The sequence below is a fragment of the Polistes fuscatus genome, unplaced genomic scaffold (genome assembly GCF_010416935.1).
Source record: "Polistes fuscatus isolate 324 unplaced genomic scaffold, CU_Pfus_HIC Scaffold3, whole genome shotgun sequence".
NCBI lineage: Eukaryota > Metazoa > Arthropoda > Insecta > Hymenoptera > Vespidae > Polistes > Polistes fuscatus.
The window spans coordinates 11,644,266-11,669,974 of record NW_025113107.1 but is presented as its reverse complement, the minus strand read 5'-3'; the positions used below and the strand labels follow the sequence as shown (position 1 = coordinate 11,669,974).

The 25,709-nt window shown below is 36.4% G+C and overlaps 2 protein-coding genes across 2 annotated transcripts; both read left to right on the top strand.

Moving 5' to 3' along the window:
* Positions 1 to 1,551: 1,551 nt before the first annotated feature.
* Positions 1,552 to 17,032, top strand: LOC122519507 (protein gooseberry-neuro-like). The gene is made up of 6 exons (XM_043638998.1): positions 1,552 to 1,603; positions 2,275 to 2,588; positions 4,994 to 5,105; positions 15,876 to 16,072; positions 16,209 to 16,635; positions 16,740 to 17,032. Exons 1-6 carry the CDS (start codon positions 1,552 to 1,554, stop codon positions 16,976 to 16,978), a joined length of 1,341 nt encoding a protein of 446 aa, XP_043494933.1. The 3' UTR covers positions 16,979 to 17,032.
* Positions 17,033 to 17,635: 603 nt separating this feature from the next.
* LOC122519389 (putative uncharacterized protein DDB_G0282133) lies at positions 17,636 to 25,513 on the top strand. Its single transcript, XM_043638793.1, has 4 exons — positions 17,636 to 17,665; positions 17,817 to 21,735; positions 21,798 to 24,563; positions 24,786 to 25,513. The coding sequence occupies exons 1-4, from the start codon at positions 17,636 to 17,638 to the stop codon at positions 25,511 to 25,513; spliced, it is 7,443 nt and encodes a 2,480-aa protein (XP_043494728.1).
* Positions 25,514 to 25,709: the final 196 nt, after the last annotated feature.

The following is a 25,709-nucleotide window of genomic DNA, read 5'->3' as shown; positions in this document are numbered from 1 at the left end:
TATATTAGTAAAAATATTCACAAAAATTGTCAGATCCAACGCATTGATCTCAAACACAATTTAATTCCAAGAATAATCAATGTATAATACAAATAATATACTTATATATTTAGAATGAAGTTTTGGTAAACTTCTAATTTCACGATTTATTCGATAAGGTTTAGGATCGATGGGATTAATTTAAGAGTCCTTAAAAAAATCTTAACTTCGAACGTATACGGTCCTGAAGACCTCCTGCTGCTTCCACAGGCAGCCAACCAACTTTTCGCTACCGTATGAAAAGATTTACAAGCTGCATGGGCATGATTATTAAGAGAAGACGAGCGAGCTGTACCTTTGAAAAAATTTATATCAGTCAATCATACGTTCATTATGATTTAACTTTTAAACAGTGATGGCTGTAAATTTTCTCTCATTTTATTTTTTATTTATACAATAGTCAATTTCCAGCAGAATACCGAATAACCGACACTTCATTAGAAACATCTTCTTTTACAAGCAACATTTCGCTAAACAATAATTTGACACTTTGGAAGATCCTTACGAGGAAATTATGGACATTGATAACTCAACAATAGAACAAATAAATCATTCGAACATCAATAAAAATTTGCTACACCAAACTCGTATTCAATCATAAGAAAAATTGCATTCGTTACGTAACTAGATCCTCTTAGCAAAGTTAAAGCAGGGAAGTAAGTAAGTAAGTAAGTAAGTAAGTATTATAAGTAAGTATCCAGATATCCAACTGAGAATAGATAGAATCTTAAATCAAATTAGTAGGTATAGAAAATATCGTCGCATAGGATTAAATGAAAATAGCATTTAGAATTGAACTCAAGAGACATCAAGAGGTTTTCGATCTGGGAATGTATGTATTTACATGTACACACAAAGAAGGATAATATATATCGTGGAATACGTGGGTAAGAGAGCACGTTCCGTAGGCGGTTCCGTGGGTAGAACCGCCCATTGTGAGGTCCAGCTTTACCAACCACGTGGCAGGGCGTAACCAATGAGCGTACTACTCTGGTACCATAAGTCCCAACGAGGCAGCGGTCTCATTTTTCTCTTATGTTGCTCGCACTCTGTTCTCTCGGGTCCAGCCAGCATGCTGAAGAGAGTGGGGTAAAGAGGGGTCCAGTACCCCAACTCCAATACGTTATTGCCGCGGTACCCCTCGCAACGAAAGCCACGCGTGCTCGCTTCTATTCCTTTTCTCTTCTTTACTCCCTACGTCATCTCTGAACGTTTTACATCAAGAATATATTCCGTCGGTTCGACAATTCGCGATCGCGCGTTGTTCAATTAATTCGTATAACTTTTTTAACAGTTTTTTCGTAGCTCATTTTTATTAAAACTCAAAAGGGGTACAAATAAATCAAAAAATATTTTTAGCCTCGGACCAATAATTCGCGTCCAATTAATCTGTCGTATTGTCATTCGGTCGTTTTGTTTCTACTGTATCAGTGTCAGTGTGTGACTCGTGTATAATCTTCTGGACATTATCTTCGTTGGATGCAAGGAAGATTATAGAAGCTTCCATACAAGATGGATGTCACCAGTAGAATGAGACCTATCTATAGTGGATATCCATTCCAAGGTTAGCTCGATGTCACCCTACTTCGTCATTCATTGTCATTCAAGTAATGTTTTATTTTTGTTAGAGTCGAAAGAAGTTCGTCAAAAAGTAAGATGAAAAATGAAAATAAAAAAATAAATAATAAGTAAACAACAAAAAGAAGATAAATAGAATAAAGAACGGTGAAACTCTCGTGTGGACTTTATTGAATATGCAAAGACTCTCAGAGCGACGATTAAAATAATTGGATGCTTTCGTTGTTTACTCGGACAACGGGCCGGGAGAGTGTTCGTGATGCGTAAACATAGTAATTACCTCGTGCTGTACATCGGAACGCGACTGATGATACAGGTAGCTAATGTCACGTACGGAAGGGTGGCTAATTCGACTAACGATCCAACTTTATACTCGTTAGTCCTGGAAATGGCCGAGCACGCCCTCTCGTGAGCATAACTTCTTCAATTTTACGGCTGTTAACGTGGCTTTTGGTATCCTCCGCGCTAACGTATATGCCGGCCTCTTACCGGCTGTTAACCGATTTCACGTGTTCGCTCGACGGATTCCGTAAATAATTTCAAGCTTATCGAGTCGCTCTCGCGCACATGTCTTTTCTTCTTCCTCCACCTCCTCATTCTCCTCATCATTTTTCCATGTAGGTATCTATCGCTGAAACATCGATCGAATGTTTACAGGGCAAGGCCGAATGAATCAGCTGGGCGGTGTCTTCATCAACGGCCGTCCCCTACCAAATCACATTCGCTTGAGAATCGTTGAAATGGCGGCCTCTGGGGTACGACCCTGCGTAATATCAAGACAACTTCGTGTTTCCCACGGTTGCGTTTCTAAAATACTCAATCGTTATCAAGAGACAGGGTCTATTAGGCCTGGTGTCATTGGTGGCAGTAAACCGAGAGTTGCCACCCCGGAAATTGAAGCTAAGATCGAGGAATTGAAGAGCAACAATCCTGGTATCTTTTCTTGGGAGATACGTGACAAACTGGTCAAGGTAAAGAATGTAACTTATCATAATCGATCTAACTGTATATTTAACATCTAAATCACGTCGACTTATTCACAAAAATAGTTTTAAATTTTTCAATAAAACTTATTATTCCAATCGTTTGAGAGATTGAAATCAAAATCCTTTTTTATACGTTGTTAGAAAACTTCATATTAAAACTACAAATAAAAAAGATTAGAAATATTTTCATGAAAATCGGAAGACTCGAGAAAACGTTCGATCATGGTCCTTATCTCACTTCGAAGATCACTCTCAATGGAAGTTTTTAATGTTGCGCACGAGGCGTACGCGAGGCGTGCACGAGGCGTGCACCAGCCGAGTAGGGCTCTCTTCTACGTATGTAAGTACGTGAGTACCTCGAGGCGACTCGCGTGTCCTTTAATACGTTACTGCTCGCCGCCTACACCCACACTTCATTGGCGTAATACCTTTCGTCCTCTTCTTCGTTGTCGTCGTCTTCCTTCTTCTTCTTCTTCTTCTTCCTCTTCTTCTTCTTCTCCTCGTCCTAGTTGTCTTACCTCTTTCGCAATTTATCAGACATAATCTCACGTGCCTAAGATATCCTTACAAAATATAATAGAAATCGATAGATCAATAGTTTCTCACGTTTATTTTTTAAAAAAGTCTAATTTTCTATATATATTTTATTCACATTTCAATACTTATTCACATGTACAAATATTTATCGATAATATTTATTCTAATAAACAAAAATCCTTAATACTATCTTTTACAAAATTCTGACATGAAGAACAAAAGAAAAATAACGTAAACGCGCGTATACTCTAATTGATAATACAAATCCAATTAAAAGTAAGCAAAATATCGTTTATAAAATAATTTAACAAACTTTTCTCCATAGTATCATCGATCCTATCTAATGTTTCTTTGATAAAGATATAAATCTGACGGAAGAAACGAGAAGGATAAGTGTAGAAAGCAAGGAAAGAACTAAAGAAAAACAGAGAGAGAGAGAGAGAGACAGAAAGAGAGACTGTATATAAAGAAGAAAGAATATGAAAGACTGAGAACAATTTTAGGAACACGTACGCCTCTGTGGAGGCAGGCGGTCGTTGCCGGCATTAATACGGCATTTAATGCTGGAAGGGGGCGTTCCGGGGCCTTAGGCCCTGAGGCACACTCTTCCTTCTTCCTCTCTTCCTTTACTCTTTCTCTCTTTATCCAACGTTCACCATCCATCCTTCTTTCTCCCTGAAATCATCCACCTCACCCACAATCCTTCCTTCCTTCCTTCTTCTTTCCTGTCATCACCCCGGACCCAAAGCCTCGACCACCACCGGCAGAAGGATCGTTATTGTTTCTGAGATCGGCGAAGCGAGAGATAGCGATCGACACCGAACGACCCCCATTTCCCCCACCCACATCCCCCTCCCGCACTTTTTTTGCCTTTTAAATCCTCGGTTAAAGCGAGAGATGCAACCTTTTATAATCCTCTTCTTCTTCTTCTTCCTTCTCTTCTATGATCTTCCCATCTTTTTCTTCTTCGCTACATCTCTATCCCGCATCTTCTTTCGCATGCACGTGCGTTACGCTTTGTATGATCGATACCAGAGATAAGAAGCTTGATCGATATCGATCGATGAAATTTTCGCAACTTCTCGAGGTATCTTTTAGATATAAAAGAATATATACATATATGTACATATATATATATATATGTCGATAAAGATCTCGATACGTGATCTTCATTCTAGAAATTTAATCCATTAGATATATTCTATCGAATTGATCTCGGTGTAGAAATTTTCTTTCCCTATCTACATCTCATTCTTACTCTTTCTTTATATATCTAGCGTTCTCTTTTTCATAATACGCTTTTGTGTCAAGCGATTCCTTTCAATTTCTTCAACATTACCTACCTACCTACGGAGTTCGGCCGATCACGAAGCAAGAAAGCGAGCGAGCGAGCGAGCAAGCAAGCAAGCAAGCGTAGTAAAGGCGCGTAACGGTGCCTAGCTAGCTTATACAATGCGTAATAACGTTGAATCGTCCAAGAAAATGTGTACCTACGTTGCGAACGAAAATAATCGCGCGAAATTGTACGCCTTGGTAAAGCTGCAGTTGCGAAACTGCGAGCACGGCCTTCGTCCGATGTTGTTCACGAGGGAACAACACAGCTAGGCTTTCACGCCCGTTTTCAATCCACTCTCTTTCTCTTTCTGTCTCTATCTCTTTCACTTTTTCTTTAGAAAAAAAGAAACCACCTTTTAAATAAAAGAAAAAACTAATAATAATAATAATAATAATAATAATAATAATAATAATAAATGGAAATGGAAAGTCATAGGGAACGATACTTTCATAGGTCCTACTCGCTTTAATCTTACCTCTTTCAAAAAGGCCCCGTGCTTTTATTTTATTGCACGCAGGAAGGCTTCTCCGATCCACCTAGCGTCAGCTCCATCAGCAGGCTACTTCGGGGTGGACGACCGGGGGAAGACGGGAAGAAGGATTACACGATAGACGGCATATTGGGAGGCAGTGAGTAGCACTTAAGTACTACATTTCTCTTTCATCCCCGTGATCTCCATTGATCTTGATCGCCGTGGTACTACTACGACGTATTTCGTTTTGTGTCCAAATGCACAACCGATCCGACGTGGTGTTCACGACTTTATACCCGTATTTATCGAGATCTTTAAGATTCGACTAAATTTCAACTATTAAAATAAGGGGTAGGGGGGATAAGATTTGAATTATTTAATTTATTCAACAATTTGTAAGAAAACTATCGAATAGAATAATCCCTGATACGCTATGATGTCAAACAAGTTTTTCGTGCGATCCGAAGATTGAAGCATCGATACGAATTTAAAATAAACCTTTCTTTTTCTTTCGTTTTGATATCCTTAAATTCAATTTCAATACAATTATCTTGAAAGATTTTATTTACAATATGTACTATAAATTTTTCAAACCTATATGAATGGAGAATAGAATAAGGAATAATATCTTGATACACGAATTAAAGAAAAGAACAAACAAAAGAAATAAGAAAATGAAACAAAAAGGGATGAATAAGGCAAGAAGTCGAACGTTTCGTTCTCTCATCTCGTCGGTCAGCGTCGGAAGCTTTTAACCTCCTGCTACGAAAGAAGCGAGTTTGACGTACGCGAGCGTGTGTACAGCGCTTTAAGTCCGGTCCACTGTCGGATAGGCCGAGTTAGTCCGAATGAGCAGGGCAGACCGGCAGGATTTAATCTCCGGTGGGCGTGAGCAGGATTAGCCAGGTTGCCCACACGTCCGACAAACGGATTACAGGAGTGTCAATATCTTACGGGGCACGCATTATCCCTTTTCTGCTTCTTCCACTTCTTCCTGTCTTCTTTCCTCTACGTTCTTCTTCTTCTTCTTCTTCTTCTTTTTCTTCTTTTTCTTCTTCTTCTTCATGTTCTTCTTATTTTTCTTCCTTGCGTCCTTTGCGATCCTCTTTTAACAAATTTTTTCTTCATCCTTCATATAACCTCTTCCTTGCTCCTCGTCTTTCATAGGTATAAGTACTAACATTTCTTTTTCTTTATTTCATTTCTCATTCTTTTCTTCGTTCTTTCGCAACTCCATCAAACTTTCTTGCCCCCCTTCTCGCACGGCAAAAGTGTTTGCCGAACGTTCTCAAATTGCTCGTGAAAACTGTCATTAGTTTTTGCTTGCTGTAGTACTTTCAAGCCTCATTATTGATTTAACTCGGGGGGGGAATACCCCGAGCGTTAAATTTAAAGAACAGATTGAAATACGTACTTCCTTTTTGCTTGGCCTTCCCGACGACGGCCGCGAGTATCTTCTTCTTCTTCTTCTTCTTTCTTGACTTCTTCATCTCTCTTACTATCTTTCTTTCTTTATTTATTTCTTTATTTCTTAATCTTATCCTACCTCGATACTTTTATACTTACTTTTTTCTAGTTCTTTTTTAATTCGTCCGTCTTTTAACGAGGACAGATAGATGCTCACGCGAATTTCTTTGTCAATAATTAGCGAGTATCTAATTTATCGAGGACGAAACAAAGATTTTTTTCTCTCTCTAACACACTCTCATTCATTTACTTCGAAAAAAGGATGTAAGAATTCGTGAGTATCACGATCGGTGGTGGCGTTGGACATGAAAGAATTAGTGGGTACAGGTGTCCCAAAGTCTTAAAAGTTAATTCGACGAGGATGCTGGTGTGGTCGGAGAAAGAGTAGGTGGAGGAGGAGGAGGAGGAAGAGAAGGATCGAGGGGAGTAACAGGGAATGCGAGGAAAGAGAGTCGAGGGCCAAGAGCGAAGAGCAGAGCCCGGGGCCTCGAGGCCCCGCGAGGGTCCCGCGGAGATCAAACGAACCGCCTGCCACACGTCGACAGTGGCGCTCATCTCGGGCATCGTTCGAATCACCCAACAATCTCTTTTAATTCAACGATTAATTGTTTCTCCTCGTTTATTAATTAACCTCCCCCCCCTACGTCATCCTCCAGCCCTTTCTCGTTCACTCGGAGAATTCTAATAATTGTTCTAATCGTTTAAATCAAATTCTGTTTTGATATTAATCGTAAATCCAAAAATTATACACTCAATTCCCAATATTTTATCACGATTTGTGATTTGTTAAACCCTTCAAGGAAAAAAAATCACTCGATAAAACTAATTTCGTTTATGCGTACGATAACGTTTAATGAATTTTAATGAAAATTTTGCTTGGAAGCAGGTGTAAATAGCGTTTAATTCCAAGTAGGAGGATATTATCCACGAAGGAAACCTCGCACGAGTTTCGTGTCGTAACCCTCAATTAAAGATATTTATCGGCTCGAATGTGGTTAATTATTCATGACCTCTTAAATAATCTCGAGATTATTGTGTTTTATCGATTTGCTCGTACCACGTTTTATATACAATTTTAATATCGAATTAATTAAAAAAAAAATTCTTAATTGAATCGTCAAAACCATCGGTTGGTAAAAATTAATAATATGGATCGTTAGAAAAATTGTTAAAGACAAGTAGAATAATAAATCTCAATTCTAGGAGAAGCTATTAATGGAAGATCATAAAACAAGATCATTTCGGGTGGTTCTTCATTCTCGGTAACGTTGAAAGTATGGTATAGGAAAAAAGGTGTATCGTAATCAAATAAACGCGATCAACTCGCGAATAGTAATTCTTAAGAGAGGGACATTCGTGATAGAGAGCACCTCTGAACGGATATACTCGTAGCTCGGTCGAAGGTGTCGGGTCCAGGGTATAGGTGTCGGCAGGCCGAGCAGGAATGACACGTAGCCTGTGGCTTTCTTATTCCTTCTTATTCCGTTCCTTTGGCTTCGACCGCCGACGAGGGATTAGCCTAATGGGTCCTGCCCACCCCTCTCTCTCTCCCACTGCACCTCCACACGCGTATAATATGTATATCCATCTCGATTTTTTTCTCTCTCCCTCTCTCTTTCTTTCATACTCGTCTTCCCACCTTCTTCATCTTCTCTTCTCTCTTCTCTTCTCTTCTTCTCTATATACCAAACGATCTAAGAGCAACGTGCTCGATGAACAACGTCGCTAAGTGATTCACGATCAGCTTCGTCGATTTTATCGACGCACGGTGATCCATCGATTTCAAGTTCTTACACCACGATGATCTCGCGGATCCTAAATACATTAAAACAAGTATGTAAAATATATATTATCTACCTATGTAAATATAATACATCATGGAAAATACCTAAATCATAAGTGCGAGTAAACGAGTACATGGATTTGTTCCAAAACCAAATTGAAATGAGATCAAACAAAATGTTTTATATACCAACTTCAAAGCATTCCGCGGTATAATAATATATTTAAGACCGAGTCTCATGTGCCGTAGAATCCATCGATATAACCGGATGTATTAGGATGAGAAAAATGATTGGATAAGAGAGTAAAAGCTGGCAGGAAGAGTTTAAAGGTAGATTCGAGCTAACCGTCGAAGCTGAATATCAGCGAGCGTATCTAATCAACGTTACACGATATCGAGCTTTATAGCGAGCGTGCAATTCTTGTCGCGTGATCGTGTAATCCCTTGAAAGAGTCTAGTGCCGACATATATCGTACGTGGCATCGGCTTTAACGCGTTTCAAAACCTTTCCAAACTGCTACCCTCTTCCTTCTTTGTCTCCTTCTATCGTACACGTACACGTTCACGTCTACACCATCGAAAGATTTCCATACACTCCTACGACTCCTTCATTAAATCGGTAGATTCGATCGAACTCACTTAACACTCCGGGCACTCTGTAGGTACTCTCTTGTACTTCGTGGAAAATGTTAATTCCTTACTTTGGAATAAGGATACGCCAAATTGACTCCACTCTTACCAATGTGTTCCTTCCTCTTCCATCATTTTCATCGTTCCACCAAAATACATCCTTTCTCCAACCTCTTTTGTTCCCATTTCTCGCCTCATACGTTAACTTTACTTTTACGTAATACATTTTGGTATAATTTTTTATCAAGTGACGATATATTTTCATGATAATTTCTTTGTAATATGATAATACGGTTAAAAGTGTCTTACCTTTATAATATGTAGATATAAGAGTAGTATATTGAGATATTTTTGTATATTGCCTGGCAAAATTAAAATTAATTAAAGTACAGAATTATTCATGCTCCTCCCTTTAATTTCCTTATTTCTTTTTTCTCCAATAATTAAGATAAATCTACTTTGTTAAATTTGATAAGAATAAAACAACTGCACTTTTTGTTGGCCTAGTTTTTATTTTCTACGACCGCACACCACGAAAATTTCATCGAGAGATTTTATCAAATTCGATGAAAATTATTGTCAAATCCGATACTAAATATTAAAGTTACGGATTTGAAATATAAAACCAATTATTAAGGACCTGTCATCTACTTAGAAGAACTTCGAACGGACCACCAACGACGACAGCATTTAATGGTTTTCAAGGGGAGTGATTTTCCGACAACGTTCACGAGTACCTTAATGTGACCACCAGAATTTCGTTTAACCATTATTCTCTCTCTCTCTCTCTCTCTCTTTCTTTCATTCCTTTCTTTCGTTCTTTCTTTCTTTCTTTCTTTCTCACTCCCACACTCACCGAAAGTCGGCTTCTCGAAAATAAGAAAAGCGAAAAGTCGGCGTATTTTCTATGAAAGTTTCAGACGGGCGTTGACAGGAAAACTCACTGACTTCTCTAATGTCAACCCTCGGTCATTCTTATTGTTAACCGCTTTAAGGACATTTGTTACCATTTAGGGGACCTCACACGCGCTCCTGCAGATATCCATTTCTCTTCTACGGGAAGTATCTACCGACTAGAAAAAGATGAGAACAGATAGGAGTTAGTGAGAAAGAGAGAGAAAGGAAGAGTATAAGATTTATAACCTTGGAAGGTACAGCACCTTTTCCACCATTCAAACCTTAATTCGACACGCGCAGAAAAAAATATACGAAAAGGAAGCCGCAAGAAAATTACGAGGATCCGGAAACGTGAATCTAGTAAACAGATATTTCTTTGGATACAAAGTCAAGCTTTTTTCGTTGGAATCATTTTTACCAGTAGTCCTCTCCCACCCCCACCCCACCCACACCCCATATTTAAATAGTTCTTATAGCAGATAAATAGGATTTGTTATCTATCTATGTCTAATACAGTCTAGACTAGATAAAAGCCACGCGTTTTGGTGGAAATAAAATTCAAACTAGCTGGAATACTTTTTTTTATCGCGTGTTTAAGAATATTTACAGAAAATGAATTGTCATCGTCGTCGTCGTTGTCGTTGTCGTTGTCGTTGTAATTGTAACTGTAATTGTAGTTGTCGTTTGTAAATGATAAAATAAAGAAGTTGAACGCGTGCGAAGTATCACGCGACAGTATGTAGATATACGTTCGAATGGGTGGTTCAGACCGGTATCGATAGATGTACAATCGAACACAGCGGGGATGCTGACCGGCACATTTCTCGATGACGTTGCTACGAAAGAGATATTTGCTCTCGACTCCGCGGGCCCCCTCTAATTGATTACACGCATCTTTTCACGCGATCTATTCAACCGATCGGACGCTTTTCATCCTCAAGAAACCGATATTGATTGTGCCTATCAACGAGTAAACCCGGACGACTCGCGGGATAATGATAAAGAGAAAGAGATAGAAATATATGAGTATGTGTGTGAGTGTGTGTCTAAAATCTATTAGAATCTACTATCGCATATATAACATTCGACGTTCTTTGTTTTTCTATTTTTACACACACACAATTTTTCATTAATTTTTAAGAGAAAAATAAATATTTATAATTATAAATTAATAAGAGAAAAACAATGACAACGAAATCTCTCAGCAATCTTTCCCGTCAGATATATTTATGTTTGTTCATTACCTTCTTGTGCAATCTGCTAAGAAAATAAAAAAAAAAAAACCAATTTGAAATATGATACGCGGCGCCGAGCTGTTTTTACAATAGTGTTTTGCAACTGCATTGGTTTACTTTCGCATAAACTCCTATCACTTGATAATAAGACTTTGAAAGTACGAGTTCGAAAACACGGATTGTAAAACTGAATTTTTCCAGCTTCTTAAAATTATGTTATTCTTACCAATAATCCACCATAAGTTTCTGTATTATTAGTTCAACCTGTTATCCGTTTGTTATTTTATAACCGCATCCTATGCGTGTTCTCGTAAATATAATTAATATTTCTTTACGAATCGCGACACGATTGAAAGGGAAAAAAATGAATATAACAAAATTAATGAGTCAAATTGTTATTTTCTTATCGATAGGTCATCCCGTAAATTTCTATACATTCTGTTTAGCAGTTGTTTATTTCGTTATTTGTGTACCCTTTTCGCGTGAGTCCTCTCACTCGCAGATAACATATAAATGATATTTCTTTATAAATCGACATGAGTAATAAAAGAAAGAAAAAAAAGAGCAAATGAATAAAACAATAGTTAAAGAGAAAGAGAGAGAGAGAGGGAGATAATAATCTATAAAGCATTTCATCGAGTACCCGCCTCCTTGTCTCAACCTGAGAGCACGTTCTCTTATTACAAGTCCAACATATGGGCACCTAAACGATCACACCCGATCTTTCCATTTCTTTCTTTTTCTCGAGCCTCGCTCCCCTTTTTTCATATTTTTTCTTCTTCTTCTTCTTCTTCTTCTTTCCTCCACGCGCACTTCGACTCAAGGAAGAGAAAGAGAGAGAGAGAGAGAGAAGAATGGGTGGGCTCGTGAAGCAAAAGGAGATGAAGAGCAACCTTCTGAGAGGACCGCCGATGTCAGAGGGCGCATGAAGGAATGCTGACTCGACTCCGACCTGTGCGTCGTCCCTTCTCTTTTCTTCAAAGTTCCTCTTTCTTTATTTCTCTTTCCCTTCCTCACTCTTTCTCTCTCTTTCTTTCTTTCTTTAGACTCGTAGCACTCGTGAAATACACCTGGACACATCGCCGCGAACAACCCTTTTCTTTTCTTTTCTTTTCTTTTTTTTTTCTTTACTCCCCTAGAAAATTAGATAACACGGGTCAACCACGAGTTTAAAACCTAATTATGTCAATTGATTATCTATCAGGCCTATTTAAATGAATCTTTCTTTTTATTCTTTTTATTCTTCTTCTTCTTCTTCTTCTTTTGATTTTTACAATATAAAAAAAAAAAAGAAAACAAACCAACTATCGTCAAGCAACGTACGTATGCATGACATACACGTTATTGTTATTCTATTGAACACCCATATGTGTTCTGTTGAAATTTTCGAAAGAAACAGTAAAGTTTCTTGGTAAAATATTAAAAAGAAGTGAACATTGTTGGTCTTCTCCTACGCTAAAATGCGATTCGATCGCAGAGCACGTAATATTGCATAGAAACAGGAAAAAGACAGAGAGAGAGAGAGAGAGAAACAACAGTGACTCAAGAGCAACCAAACTCGAATGCCAGAAGTTTTCCTCTTTGGTTGTTTTCGAAGACATCAGTGAATCTTTCGAGATATATTTTCCCTTTGGCGGCCTCTTTGGCGGCTACAAACCGTGTCTCTTCGTATGACAAGAAGGAAGAATGGAAGAATGGTCATGGAGACAAGTTGCATCTACAATAACGCTGGTAGACCCACGGTTTAAATTCCTGTCACCTCGTTCACCGACTAGAAGAGAGAAAGAGAAAGAAAAAACGAAATTGTGCATTAAAGTAGGAAGGTTGCGGCTGGGTGGAGGAAGAGGAGCAGGAGCAGGAGCAGGGGGAGGAAGAGGAAGAGGGTGAGGAAAAGAAAGATAAAGAGAAAGATTCAAGCCGAAAAATGTACGACGATATTTCACAACAAGCCTAAGGAATATAATACCATCGATCGTTCACGTGAATGAACACCCGTTGAGAGAGTTGGTGGCCCATTGAAAGGGCAAACTGTTGTAACTACGAGAAGTCGACAGAAGTCAATATTGAAAAATAAGCTATTGAAAAGATATCGAATACTGTCTCTGTTAACTATTTTAAAAGCCAACTGTGTTTACTTTTTTTACACGGATGCTCGATAATTAATTAACGAGATTTTAACGAAAAACCAGTCGTAAATTAGATTTTAAAATGTAATAAATTTGAAGGTACTAAAAGATTATAAAAAAAAAGGACCACGCAATGAAAAACGATCTTTGACTCCTACGCAATAAAAAAAAAAGGCAAAGAAAAAGGACAAAGGAACGAAGAGGATCAAATTCTAGTCTTCAAAAGGCTACCGCTTCTTTTTGACTTTTACCCCAACGAGAAAACCGCAAGGAAAAGAACGGCAATTCATATTGTATTGAATGCGGCGGCGACGTTTTATCAGGCAAGTCGTACTGTGCTACAGGCCAAACAACATTTTTTAAGCATAATTTATAATAGGTACGAAAGTAAATCAATAATTATTATCCGACGCTGCTACTTTTATCTAATTTCCTTTGTGGTTGGTTTTATTGCGAAATGCTCATGAATTGTGTTCTTGTCATGATTGTGTACTTTTTTTTATCGGAAATTAATATTAATTAATAGTTATTAAATTATTATTATTATTATTATTATTAATAGAGTACAATAGGAAACTACATATTACGGTTGTATAAATTTAAACACGTCAATTTCGTTAGATTTTAATATAAATATATTACGGTGAATGTACATAATCCCGGGCACTTAGTAGAATGTCCAGAGGATTTTGCATCAATGTGGTGTGTTTAAGCACAGGTGGGGGTGCAGGGTGAAATGATCTTAAGCTCTTGCAAGTGAAACAAATCAAAAATATTTAAATATTCATTCACAATGTGTCCTTAAAAAATTTCGATCAATCTTTAACGCGTGTTTCAGTAAACGTTTATACCCTTCAGATTTTGTCAGGATTTTGTCAGATTGAAACGAGTATTAATTTACACGCTAATATTATACATCACACAACTTTGGAAATTTATAACAAAAATTTTATACGATAATAATTCATTTAATAATTTTTACCATAAGAAAAACTTAAATTAAACACGGTTTAACCACTCGAATAAATATCGAACAAAGTGATCTAGCTACTCATCCTATTTTTCCCTCGATCTCCTTGACGTTTTAGAATATTGGCCGTTCATTTTATTCGTTGTTAAATCAGGCGTAAATAACAATTCCATTTCAGAGATGATCCGAGATAAAGTATAGAACGTGAATAAGAGGGAATATAAGAAAGAACTGTGGATGCACATCTGAATGTATACCGACAATATATCCAATTTTGATCCTAACATAAGTACTTTTTCTACACAATGTGAGCTGATCGATGCTCGATTGAACGATAATAAAAAATACATTCGAACAATGAAAGTTCACTTTATGGAGCAAACATTACGTCGGTGGTCAGGATAAAGTTCAATTTCTTCTTACTTTTCCCATACATATCGTTTCTCTTCTATCCATGTTTGCATAAAAAAAAAGAATAATAAAGAAAATATAAAAGTAAAAAGATAAATAAAAAAAAGAAAAAGCACGAGCTACTCGTCGTTTGCGCACAAATAAACATCAATACACTGGTCAGTGCGAACTAGCAAACTCAAACTGTTGTTAAAAGGTTCCTGATGGGCTTAGAAAGGATTCAACGTTAGTTACGGTAAAAGGCTAAGTCCCAAACAGAAAGATCAGACCCTCTTTATCTTCTTGTTTAGATCTGCACGCGTAAGAATCAATAGTCTGTAAACAAACTTATTCGAAATACTCTAAGGAATTCTAAATAAGGGACACAATCGAAAGATCGGCCTTTATTCTTTAAAGAAAAATAAAAACGAATTTCTATGAAATTGATCTCAAGTTAACATGTTTTTCTTGGCCAATATTTAATATCTTGGACGCGTATACCGCAGTATTGTGATTTTATGAGAAGACTTAGGTATATACTTATCTACAGATAGTTTTGAAACACTCGACAAAATGGCGTCTTTACTCTTACGTCGAACAAAATGGCATGTTTGACGTTCATTTTACGAGGACTTTATGGATACCTTAATGACTGCACACATATATACTTATGTATATTATCTAAGTATATATATACTATATGTGTATATGTACATATAGGTATAAAATAGAATTCATTTCACGTACGAACACACACGTGAGCGTATTAGAAGTACTCTTTTACACCGACTAGTAAAGCAATAAAATAAATTTTTCGTATAATGCGGCATGAAGAAATCCAAAAGGGAAATCAAAGAGAATAGACGTCCACGAATATGGAAAACTCCTTTAAGTATTAATTAGTAATTACGTATATTTTAATGGACTATACATTATCATAATATTTCATATTAATTATACGCGTTTTAAACTTCTTCTTCCATAAACGTGATTTCTTAGATACTATATATCACCGGAGACAATTACATCATAAATGATCCGATGACTTCGTTATACGATTATGATCTTCGCGTATAGAATATCTGCATGTGTATTGAAGATGTGGACACAGAAGAATACTCATCAATATCGTATTCATAGTAAAAGAGGCAAGTTCATCGGAGCAACGATAAACTCGTGTCTCATGACTTAGCAGTTTTCGTCGAGGATTTATCGATTACCAATTATAGCTCATTTAATCGTAAAAGCTTGTCGTCATTTATTCCGATCGTGTGTGTCCCTTTCCTGTGTCCCGATCCTGTTTTCAAAAAAATATAGTTACATTTTATGAATAGGAAGATGTGTCTGAGAAAGAATCACTACAACAGTCTTGGAAAATGACAAGGTAACGAACACGATGACATCTACTATCTCTTCTCTTTATGATTAGGCCGTTGCGGTGATGATTCTGATACTGAAAGTGAGCCAGGTATACCTCTTAAACGAAAACAACGTAGGAGCAGAACGACGTTTAGTGGGGAACAACTAGAACAACTCGAGACTGCCTTTCAACGTGCTCAATATCCAGATGTTTATGCTAGAGAAGAATTGGCTCAGAGAACGGGTCTCACTGAAGCAAGGATACAAGTGAGTTGTTTACTCTTTCGTCGAGATCTTTTTTGAAAAATATCTCGAGGCAAAGAAAATTCAAATAACCGATTGAGAATAAGAAATCGGCATTGAAGATTATTTATACCTGTCGTCATACATCACAATCTTCTAGGTATGGTTCAGTAATCGGAGAGCGCGTCTACGTAAACACTCAGGAAGTTTAGCACATTCTGTACCGAGTTTACCTTTGACACCCTGTCAATACGCTGCAGGGAGTCATGAATTAGCTCAGATGACTCAAATACCTCAAATGCCAAGTGAAATACCTCAAGTACCAACTAGTTTGCATCACAGCCCGACGGCTTTGCATCAAACACCAAGCAACGTTCATCAAGTTGCCGGAAGCGTTTCCCAGATGACTCCGTCGATGCCACCAATACCGTCGACGATGAGCAACAGTTTGCAAGAACATGCTGCATCAATTTCGGGACACTTGACTTCCCTCTCTGAACATATCAGTAGCATGCAAATCGGTCAGGTTCCGTCCATTCAACCTCCAGTTGCTCATGGTGCTCCAACATCTTTGACTCCTAATACTGGTACCTTGACAGATATTTCATCAAATCCAAGTTTCTAAAAGAAAAGAAAAAAAATACAATATTACATTATTAATATTTTTATATTTTTATTTTATTTTTTGAAGGGAACACCGATTGGTCCAGGTCACAGCTAACTTGGGGCCAGTTCAATCATTTTCAAGGTAGCGAATATTCGTCGAGTCACATGACAAGCCATCAACATGCCGTCCACGCAGCTCATGGTACCCACTCTTCGAATACCGCGAATACCGCTAGCACAACGGCCGAATGGTACGACCAGAGTTACGACTATACCCAACACGCCCAACTCAACTATCATCGCAGCGTGGGTGGAATATACTAGCCGAGGATGCTTCTCGATCCGATGGATAATCCGAACACGTCGATCGAATTTACTTTGTACATAATACATTTACGCTTTATCATCAAAACCAAGTGATAATTTGATCACCTTCTTCTACCTTGTTAAATCTTATCTATAAAATTTAAGCTACGTTACGAGATCGTAACGATTAATGAAATTAGCTATTCTCAAGTTGTTTATCGATGTCACGAATAATTACGTGATCTCTGCTGTTGTTGTATGCACATGGATTCGAACGATTATCAACACTGTCAAGAAAAGTTATAATGTTTTCTCGTTTACATACGCCTTTTTTATTCTATCGAAAACAATCTATCTAAACAATGTCTGTCTAACGAATCAAATGAGTTCAAGAACGAAGGATTGTTCTCGTGATCTTTCGGAGATCAATTAATCTTATGATTTCATAATTTTAATTATTTATTTAAACGAGAATAAGAGATAAGGTGAAAATTCTTGGAAAGCATATATCAGGGCAATAAATTGATTGCCTACTTTCCGTCAAATAGAAAGATCTTCTTCAAACGTATCGCGTCACATGTTTACATAACATATCGGATGAGCTGTTAAAGAAAAAATTAGAATTCATATAAGAAGCTACGTGAGAACGAAATTGTCTCATACTACTGCGACACAATGTACGCTCTTAGATTGTCAATCGTGTTGGTAAGTATGCAGATATATCTACGTAGAAAAATTACATCATCATTATTAATTCCTAATAAATACTTTCATTCGAACTTTATTAAATTTCGAATGAACTTATCGAGGACGATAAACTAACAATATGTGTTGAAAAACTTTCCAATAATTTCAGATATTCATCGTGGGAAGCATCGTGCAATGTTCGGCTTCGAGCATTTACGATTTCGGAAGAGCGAACGTAATCGTCGGGGGTGATCCCTCGGATCCTTGCTCTGCAACAAGAGAGTGTTTGAATTGCACGCATTCGAAACTGTGTTTGCCAGTCAAAAACAAATTCCAACAGGTAGCTGTAATAGATTGCAGTTCTGATCCTTTAAGACCTTATTGCGATGGCGATACTGGTCTTTGTACAAGCGCAGCTCCAAACGGTTGCTCTTCGAGCGAATTCATCTGCCCTTTAATCGATGGCGTGTATCCAGATCCGAGAAGTTGCACCAGATATCACATTTGCGTGAACGGTTATAGAACAACGAATATTTGTCCGCCTAACAATGTCTACGATGCATCCATAAAAGATTGCAAATTAATACGTTATTCAATCGACTGCGTTACAATCAGTTGCTCGGGTAAGGAGGGCAAATTTTTCACCTATCCAAAAGACGACCGAATTTATGGGACTTGCGTTGATGGAAAACCTTATGTCATTGGACGATGCAAAGATTACGAGAAATTTGATGTTAGTTCGGGACAATGTAACAGAGTTTGCAGAGGACCTGAAAATCAACCTACAGAAAATTGTCAAAAGTATATACGTTGTGCCGAAACGAGCAGAGGAAAATATGAGCCAGTTTTGCAAAATTGTGCCTGCAACCAAGGTTTCGATGAAGTTAAAAGAATCTGCTCAACGGAAGCAAAATGTATAGCTAATAAGCCGGATCCCTGTAAACCAACATCTACCACTAAAGAACCACCAAAAAATGGAAATGAAGATTCCACCACAGAGGCATCTGGTAGGATCGTAAATAATTCGGAAAATAAGAACAGCAGTAGCAATGTATCTAATGGTAATGACGATTCCAATGGAAATGTTGTGAATGGAAATGATAACGGAAATAATTCCAATTCTGGGAACGTTGCAAACAAAGTGGCAGAAGAAAAACCAGAAGTAAATCCATTTATTATAATAAATTCAGGAAATAGTCAAAATTCAAATAATGTTTCTAACGGAGACAATAGTGAAAATGGAAATATAATTAATGGAAATAACAATAATAATCAAGCAAGTCAAGGAAACGGAAAGTATCCTGTGTTTCGTCCATTCATTATTAACAATTCAGAAAACAGTGACAGCGACAATAATGTTTCCAATGGAAACGATACTGGAAATGGTAATATAGTTAATGGAAATGATAACGGCAATAATTCAAATCAAGGTAACGTAGGAAATCAGAAAGCTGCTAGGTCCAGCGTAAATCCACGTATTATCAATAATTCCGAAAATAGTAACAGTGACAATGATGTTTCCAATGGAAACGATAGTGGAAACGGTAATATAGTTAACGGAAATAGCAATGGTAACAATTCAAATCAAGGTAATGTAGCAAATGCAAAAGCGTCGAAACCTAGTGCACAGCCATTTATTATCATAAATTCAGGAGATTCTCAAAATTCGAATACTGTATCTAACGGAGACAATAGTGAAAATGGAAATATAATTGATGGAAGTAACAATGAAAATCATGCAAGTCAAGGAAACGGAAAGTATCCTGTATTTCGTCCATTCATTATTAATAATTCAGGAAACAGTGACAGCGATAATAATATCTCAAATGGAAATGATAATAGTAATGGTAATATAGTTAATGGCAATAGCAATAGTAATAATTCGAACAATGGTAACGTAAGTAACGCAGAAGCATCGAAACCAGGTATACGTCCAAGGATCATCAATAATTCCGAAAATAGTAACAGTGACAATGATGTTGCCAATGGAAACGATAGTGGAAACGGTAATATAGTTAATGGAAACGATAACGGCAATAATTCTAATCAAGGTAACGTTGGAAATCAAAAATCTGCTAGCTCTAGCATAAATCCACGTATTATCAATAATTCCGAAAATAGTAACAGTGACAATGATGTTTCCAATGGAAACGATAGTGGAAACGGTAATATAGTTAATGGAAACGATAACGGCAATAATTCGAATCAAGGTAACGTAGCAAATCAAAAAGCTGCTAGGTCCAGCGTAAATCCACGTATAATCAATAATTCAGAAAATAATAACAGTGATAATGATATTTCAAATGGAAACGATAATGGAAACGGTAATATCGTTAACGGTAATAGCAATGGCAATAATGACAATCAAGGTAACGTAGGGAATAGACAAGCGTCGAAACCTAGTGTACAGCCATTTATTATCATAAATTCAGGAGATTCTCAAAATTCGAATACTGTATCTAACGGAGACAATAGTGAAAATGGAAATATTATTAATGGAAGTGATAATACTAACACTGCAAGTCAAGGAAACGGGAGGAAGCCTGTGTTTCGTCCATTCATTATTAACAATTCAGGAAACAGTGACAGCGATAATAATGTCTCAAATGGAAATGATAATGGTAACGGTAATATAGTAAATGGCAATAGCAATAGTAATAATTCGAACAATGGTAACGTAAATAACGCAGAAGCATCGAAACCAGGTATTCGTCCAAGGATCATCAATAATTCAGAAAATAATAACAGTGACAATGATGTTTCCAATGGAAACGATAGTGGAAACGGTAATATAGTTAATGGAAACGATAACGGCAATAATTCTAATCAAGGTAACGTTGGAAATCAGAAAGCTGCTAGGTCTAGCGTAAATCCACGTATTATCAATAATTCCGAGAATAGTAACAGCAGCAATGATGTTTCCAATGGAAACGATAGTGGAAACGGTAATATAGTTAATGGAAACGATAACGGCAATAATTCAAATCAAGGTAACGTAAATAACTCAGAAGCATCGAAACCAGGTATTCGTCCAAGGATCATCAATAATTCAGAAAATAATAACAGTGATAGTAATGTTTCAAACGGAAATGATAGTGGAAACGGTAATATAGTTAATGGAAACGATAACGGCGATAATTCTAATCAAGGTAACGTTGGAAATCAGAAAACTGCTATTTCTAGCATAAGTCCACGTATTATCAATAATTCAGAAAATAATAACAGCAATAGTAGTGTTTCCAATGGAGACGATAGTGGAAATGGTAATATAGTTAATGGAAACGATAACGGCAATAATTCAAATCAAGGTAATGTAGCAAATGCAAAAGCGTCTAAACCTAGTGCACAGCCATTTATTATCATAAATTCAGGAGATTCTCAAAATTCGAATACTGTATCTAACGGAGACAATAGTGAAAATGGAAATATAATTGATGGAAGTAACAATGAAAATCATGCAAGTCAAGGAAACGGAAAGTATCCTGTATTTCGTCCATTCATTATTAATAATTCAGGAAACAGTGACAGCGATAATAATATCTCAAATGGAAATGATAATAGTAATGGTAATATAGTTAATGGCAATAGCAATAGTAATAATTCGAACAATGGTAACGTAAGTAACGCAGAAGCATCGAAACCAGGTATACGTCCAAGGATCATCAATAATTCCGAAAATAGTAACAGTGACAATGATGTTGCCAATGGAAACGATAGTGGAAACGGAAATATAGTTAATGGAAATGATAACGGCAATAATTCTAATCAAGGTAACGTTGGAAATCAAAAATCTGCTAGCTCTAGCATAAATCCACGTATTATCAATAATTCCGAAAATAGTAACAGTGACAATGATGTTTCCAATGGAAACGATAGCGGAAACGGTAATATAGTTAATGGAAACGATAACGGCAATAATTCGAATCAAGGTAACGTAGCAAATCAAAAAGCTGCTAGGTCCAGCGTAAATCCACGTATAATCAATAATTCAGAAAATAATAACAGTGATAATGATATTTCAAATGGAAACGATAATGGAAACGGTAATATAGTTAACGGTAATAGCAATGGCAATAATGACAATCAAGGTAACGTAGGGAATAGACAAGCGTCGAAACCTAGTGCACAGCCATTATTATCATAAATTCAGGAGATTCTCAAAATTCGAATACTGTATCTAACGGAGACAATAGTGAAAATGGAAATATTATTAATGGAAGTGATAATACTAACACTGCAAGTCAAGGAAACGGGAGGAAGCCTGTGTTTCGTCCATTCATTATTAACAATTCAGGAAACAGTGACAGCGATAATAATGTCTCAAATGGAAATGATAATGGTAACGGTAATATAGTAAATGGCAATAGCAATAGTAATAATTCGAACAATGGTAACGTAAATAACGCAGAAGCATCGAAACCAGGTATTCGTCCAAGGATCATCAATAATTCAGAAAATAATAACAGTGACAATGATGTTTCCAATGGAAACGATAGTGGAAACGGTAATATAGTTAATGGAAACGATAACGGCAATAATTCTAATCAAGGTAACGTTGGAAATCAGAAAGCTGCTAGGTCTAGCGTAAATCCACGTATTATCAATAATTCCGAGAATAGTAACAGCAGCAATGATGTTTCCAATGGAAACGATAGTGGAAACGGTAATATAGTTAATGGAAACGATAACGGCAATAATTCAAATCAAGGTAACGTAAATAACTCAGAAGCATCGAAACCAGGTATTCGTCCAAGGATCATCAATAATTCAGAAAATAATAACAGTGATAGTAATGTTTCAAACGGAAATGATAGTGGAAACGGTAATATAGTTAATGGAAACGATAACGGCGATAATTCTAATCAAGGTAACGTTGGAAATCAGAAAACTGCTATTTCTAGCATAAGTCCACGTATTATCAATAATTCAGAAAATAATAACAGCAATAGTAGTGTTTCCAATGGAGACGATAGTGGAAATGGTAATATAGTTAATGGAAACGATAACGGCAATAATTCAAATCAAGGTAACGTAGCAAATCAGAAAGCTGCTAGTTCTAGCATAAGTCCACGTATTATCAATAATTCAGAAAATAATAACAGTGATAGTAATGTTTCAAACGGAAATGATAGCGGAAACGGTAATATAGTAAACGGAAATAGTAATGATAATAATGACAATCAAGGTAACGTTGGAAACGGAAGAGCCAAAAGATCAGTTATTAGTCCACGTATTATTAATAATTCCGAAAATAGTAACAGTGACAATGATGTTTCCAATGGAAACGATAGTGGAAACGGTAATATAGTTAATGGTAACGATAACGGCAATAATTCAAACCAAGGTAACGTAGCAAATCAAAAAGCTGCTAGTTCTAGCATAAGTCCACGTATTATCAATAATTCAGAAAATAATAACAGCAATAGTAGTGTTTCCAATGGAGACGATAGTGGAAATGGTAATATAGTTAATGGAAACGATAACGGCAATAATTCAAATCAAGGTAACGTAGCAAATCAGAAAGCTGCTAGTTCTAGCATAAGTCCACGTATTATCAATAATTCAGAAAATAATAACAGTGATAGTAATGTTTCAAACGGAAATGATAGCGGAAACGGTAATATAGTAAACGGAAATAGTAATGATAATAATGACAATCAAGGTAACGTTGGAAACGGAAGAGCCAAAAGATCAGTTATTAGTCCACGTATTATTAATAATTCCGAAAATAGTAACAGTGACAATGATGTTTCCAATGGAAACGATAGTGGAAACGGTAATATAGTTAATGGTAACGATAACGGCAATAATTCAAACCAAGGTAACGTAGCAAATCAAAAAGCTGCTAGTTCTAGCGTAAATCCACGTATTATCAATAATTCAGAAAATAATAACAGCAATAGTAGTGTTTCCAATGGAAACGATAGTGGAAACGGAAATATAGTTAATGGAAACGATAACGGCGATAATTCTAATCAAGGTAACGTTGGAAATCAGAAAGCTGCTAGATCCAGCGTAGATCCACGTATTATCAATAATTCAGAAAATAATAACAGTGACAATGATATTTCCAATGGAAATGATAGTGGAAACGGTAATATAGTTAACGGAAATAGCAATGGTAATAATTCAAATCAAGGTAACGTAAATAACGCAGAAGCATCGAAACCTGGTATTCGTCCAAGGATCATCAATAATTCCGAAAATAGTAACAGTGACAATGATGTTTCCAATGGAAACGATAGTGGAAATGGTAATATAGTTAATGGAAACGATAACGGCGATAATTCAAATCAAGGTAACGTTGGAAATCAGAAAGCTGCTAGCTCTAGCGTAAATCCACGTATTATCAATAATTCCGAAAATAGTAACAGTGACAATGATGTTTCAAACGGAAATGATAGTGGAAATGGTAATATAGTTAATGGAAACGATAACGGCAATAATTCTAATCAAGGTAACGTTGGAAATCAGAAAGCTGCAAGCTCTAGCATAAGTTCACGTATTATCAATAATTCAGAAAATAATAACAGTGATAGTAATGTTTCAAACGGAAATGATAGTGGAAACGGTAATATAGTAAACGGAAATAGCAATGATAATAATGACAATGAAGGTAACGTTGGAAACGGAAGAGCCAAAAGATCAGTTATTAGTCCACGTATTATTAATAATTCGGACAATAAGGACAGTGACAATGATATTTCCAATGGAAATGATAGTGGAAACGGTAATATAGTTAACGGAAATAGCAATGGTAATAATTCAAATCAAGGTAACGTAGCAAATGCAAAAGCGTCGAAACCTAGTGCACAGCCATTTATTATCATAAATTCAGGAGATTCTCAAAATTCGAATACTGTATCTAACGGAGACAATAGTGAAAATGGAAATATTATTAATGGAACGGAGAATAGTAATACTGCACATCAAGGAAACGATAGACCTGTTGTAGATTTATATATTATTAATAATTCAGAAAATAATGATAGTAATAATGATATTTCCAATGGCAACGATAATGGAAATGGCAATATAGTTAACGGAAATAGCAATGGTAATAATTCGAATCAAGGTAACGTTGGGAATGTGAAAAGGTCGAAACCTAGCATAAAACAATTAATTATCATAAATTCAGGAAATAGTCAAAATTCGAATAATGTGTCTAACGGAGACAATAGTGAAAATGGAAATATTATTAATGGAAGTAACAATGAAAATACTGCAAGTCAAGGAAACGGAAAGAATCCTGTGTTGCGTTTATTCATTATTAATAATTCGGGAAATAGTCATAGTGAAAGTAATGTCTCTAATGGGAACGATAATGACAATGGTAACATAGTAAACGGAAATGGCAACGGCAATAACTCGAATCAAGGTAATGTAGGGAATGTGGAAGCATCGAAACCAGGTAAACCTCCAATAATTGACAATTCAGAAAGCAGTGAAAGCGATAGTAATGTTTCGAATGAAAATGATACTGGAAACGATAACACAGTTACTGAAAGTAGCAATAATAATGATTCAAATCAAGATGACGTAGAAATTCAGAAAAGTTCAAGTACTAGCGAGAGTCCCTTGATTATCAATAATTCAGAAAATAATAACAGTGATAGTAACGTTTCTAACGGAAACGATAGTGAAAACGGTAATATAGTTAATGGAAATAGCAATGGTGATAATTCGAATGAAGGTAATGTAGGGAATGTGGAAGCATCGAAACCAGGTAAACCTCCTATAATTGACAATTCAGAAAGCAGTGAAAGCGATAGTAATGTCTCGAATGAAAATGATACTGGAAACGATAACACAGTTACTGAAAATGGTAATAATAATGATTCAAATCAAGATGACGTAGAAATTTAGAAAGGTTCAAGTACTAGCGAGTATCCCTTGATTATCATTTGATTATCAATAATTCAAAAAATAATAACAGTAGCAGTAATGTGTCTAACAAAAACGATAGTAAAAACGGTAGTATAGTTAATGGAAACGATAACGGCAATAATTCAAATCAAGGTAACATAGAAAATAATAAAGTACAAAAATCTGGAATCATTTC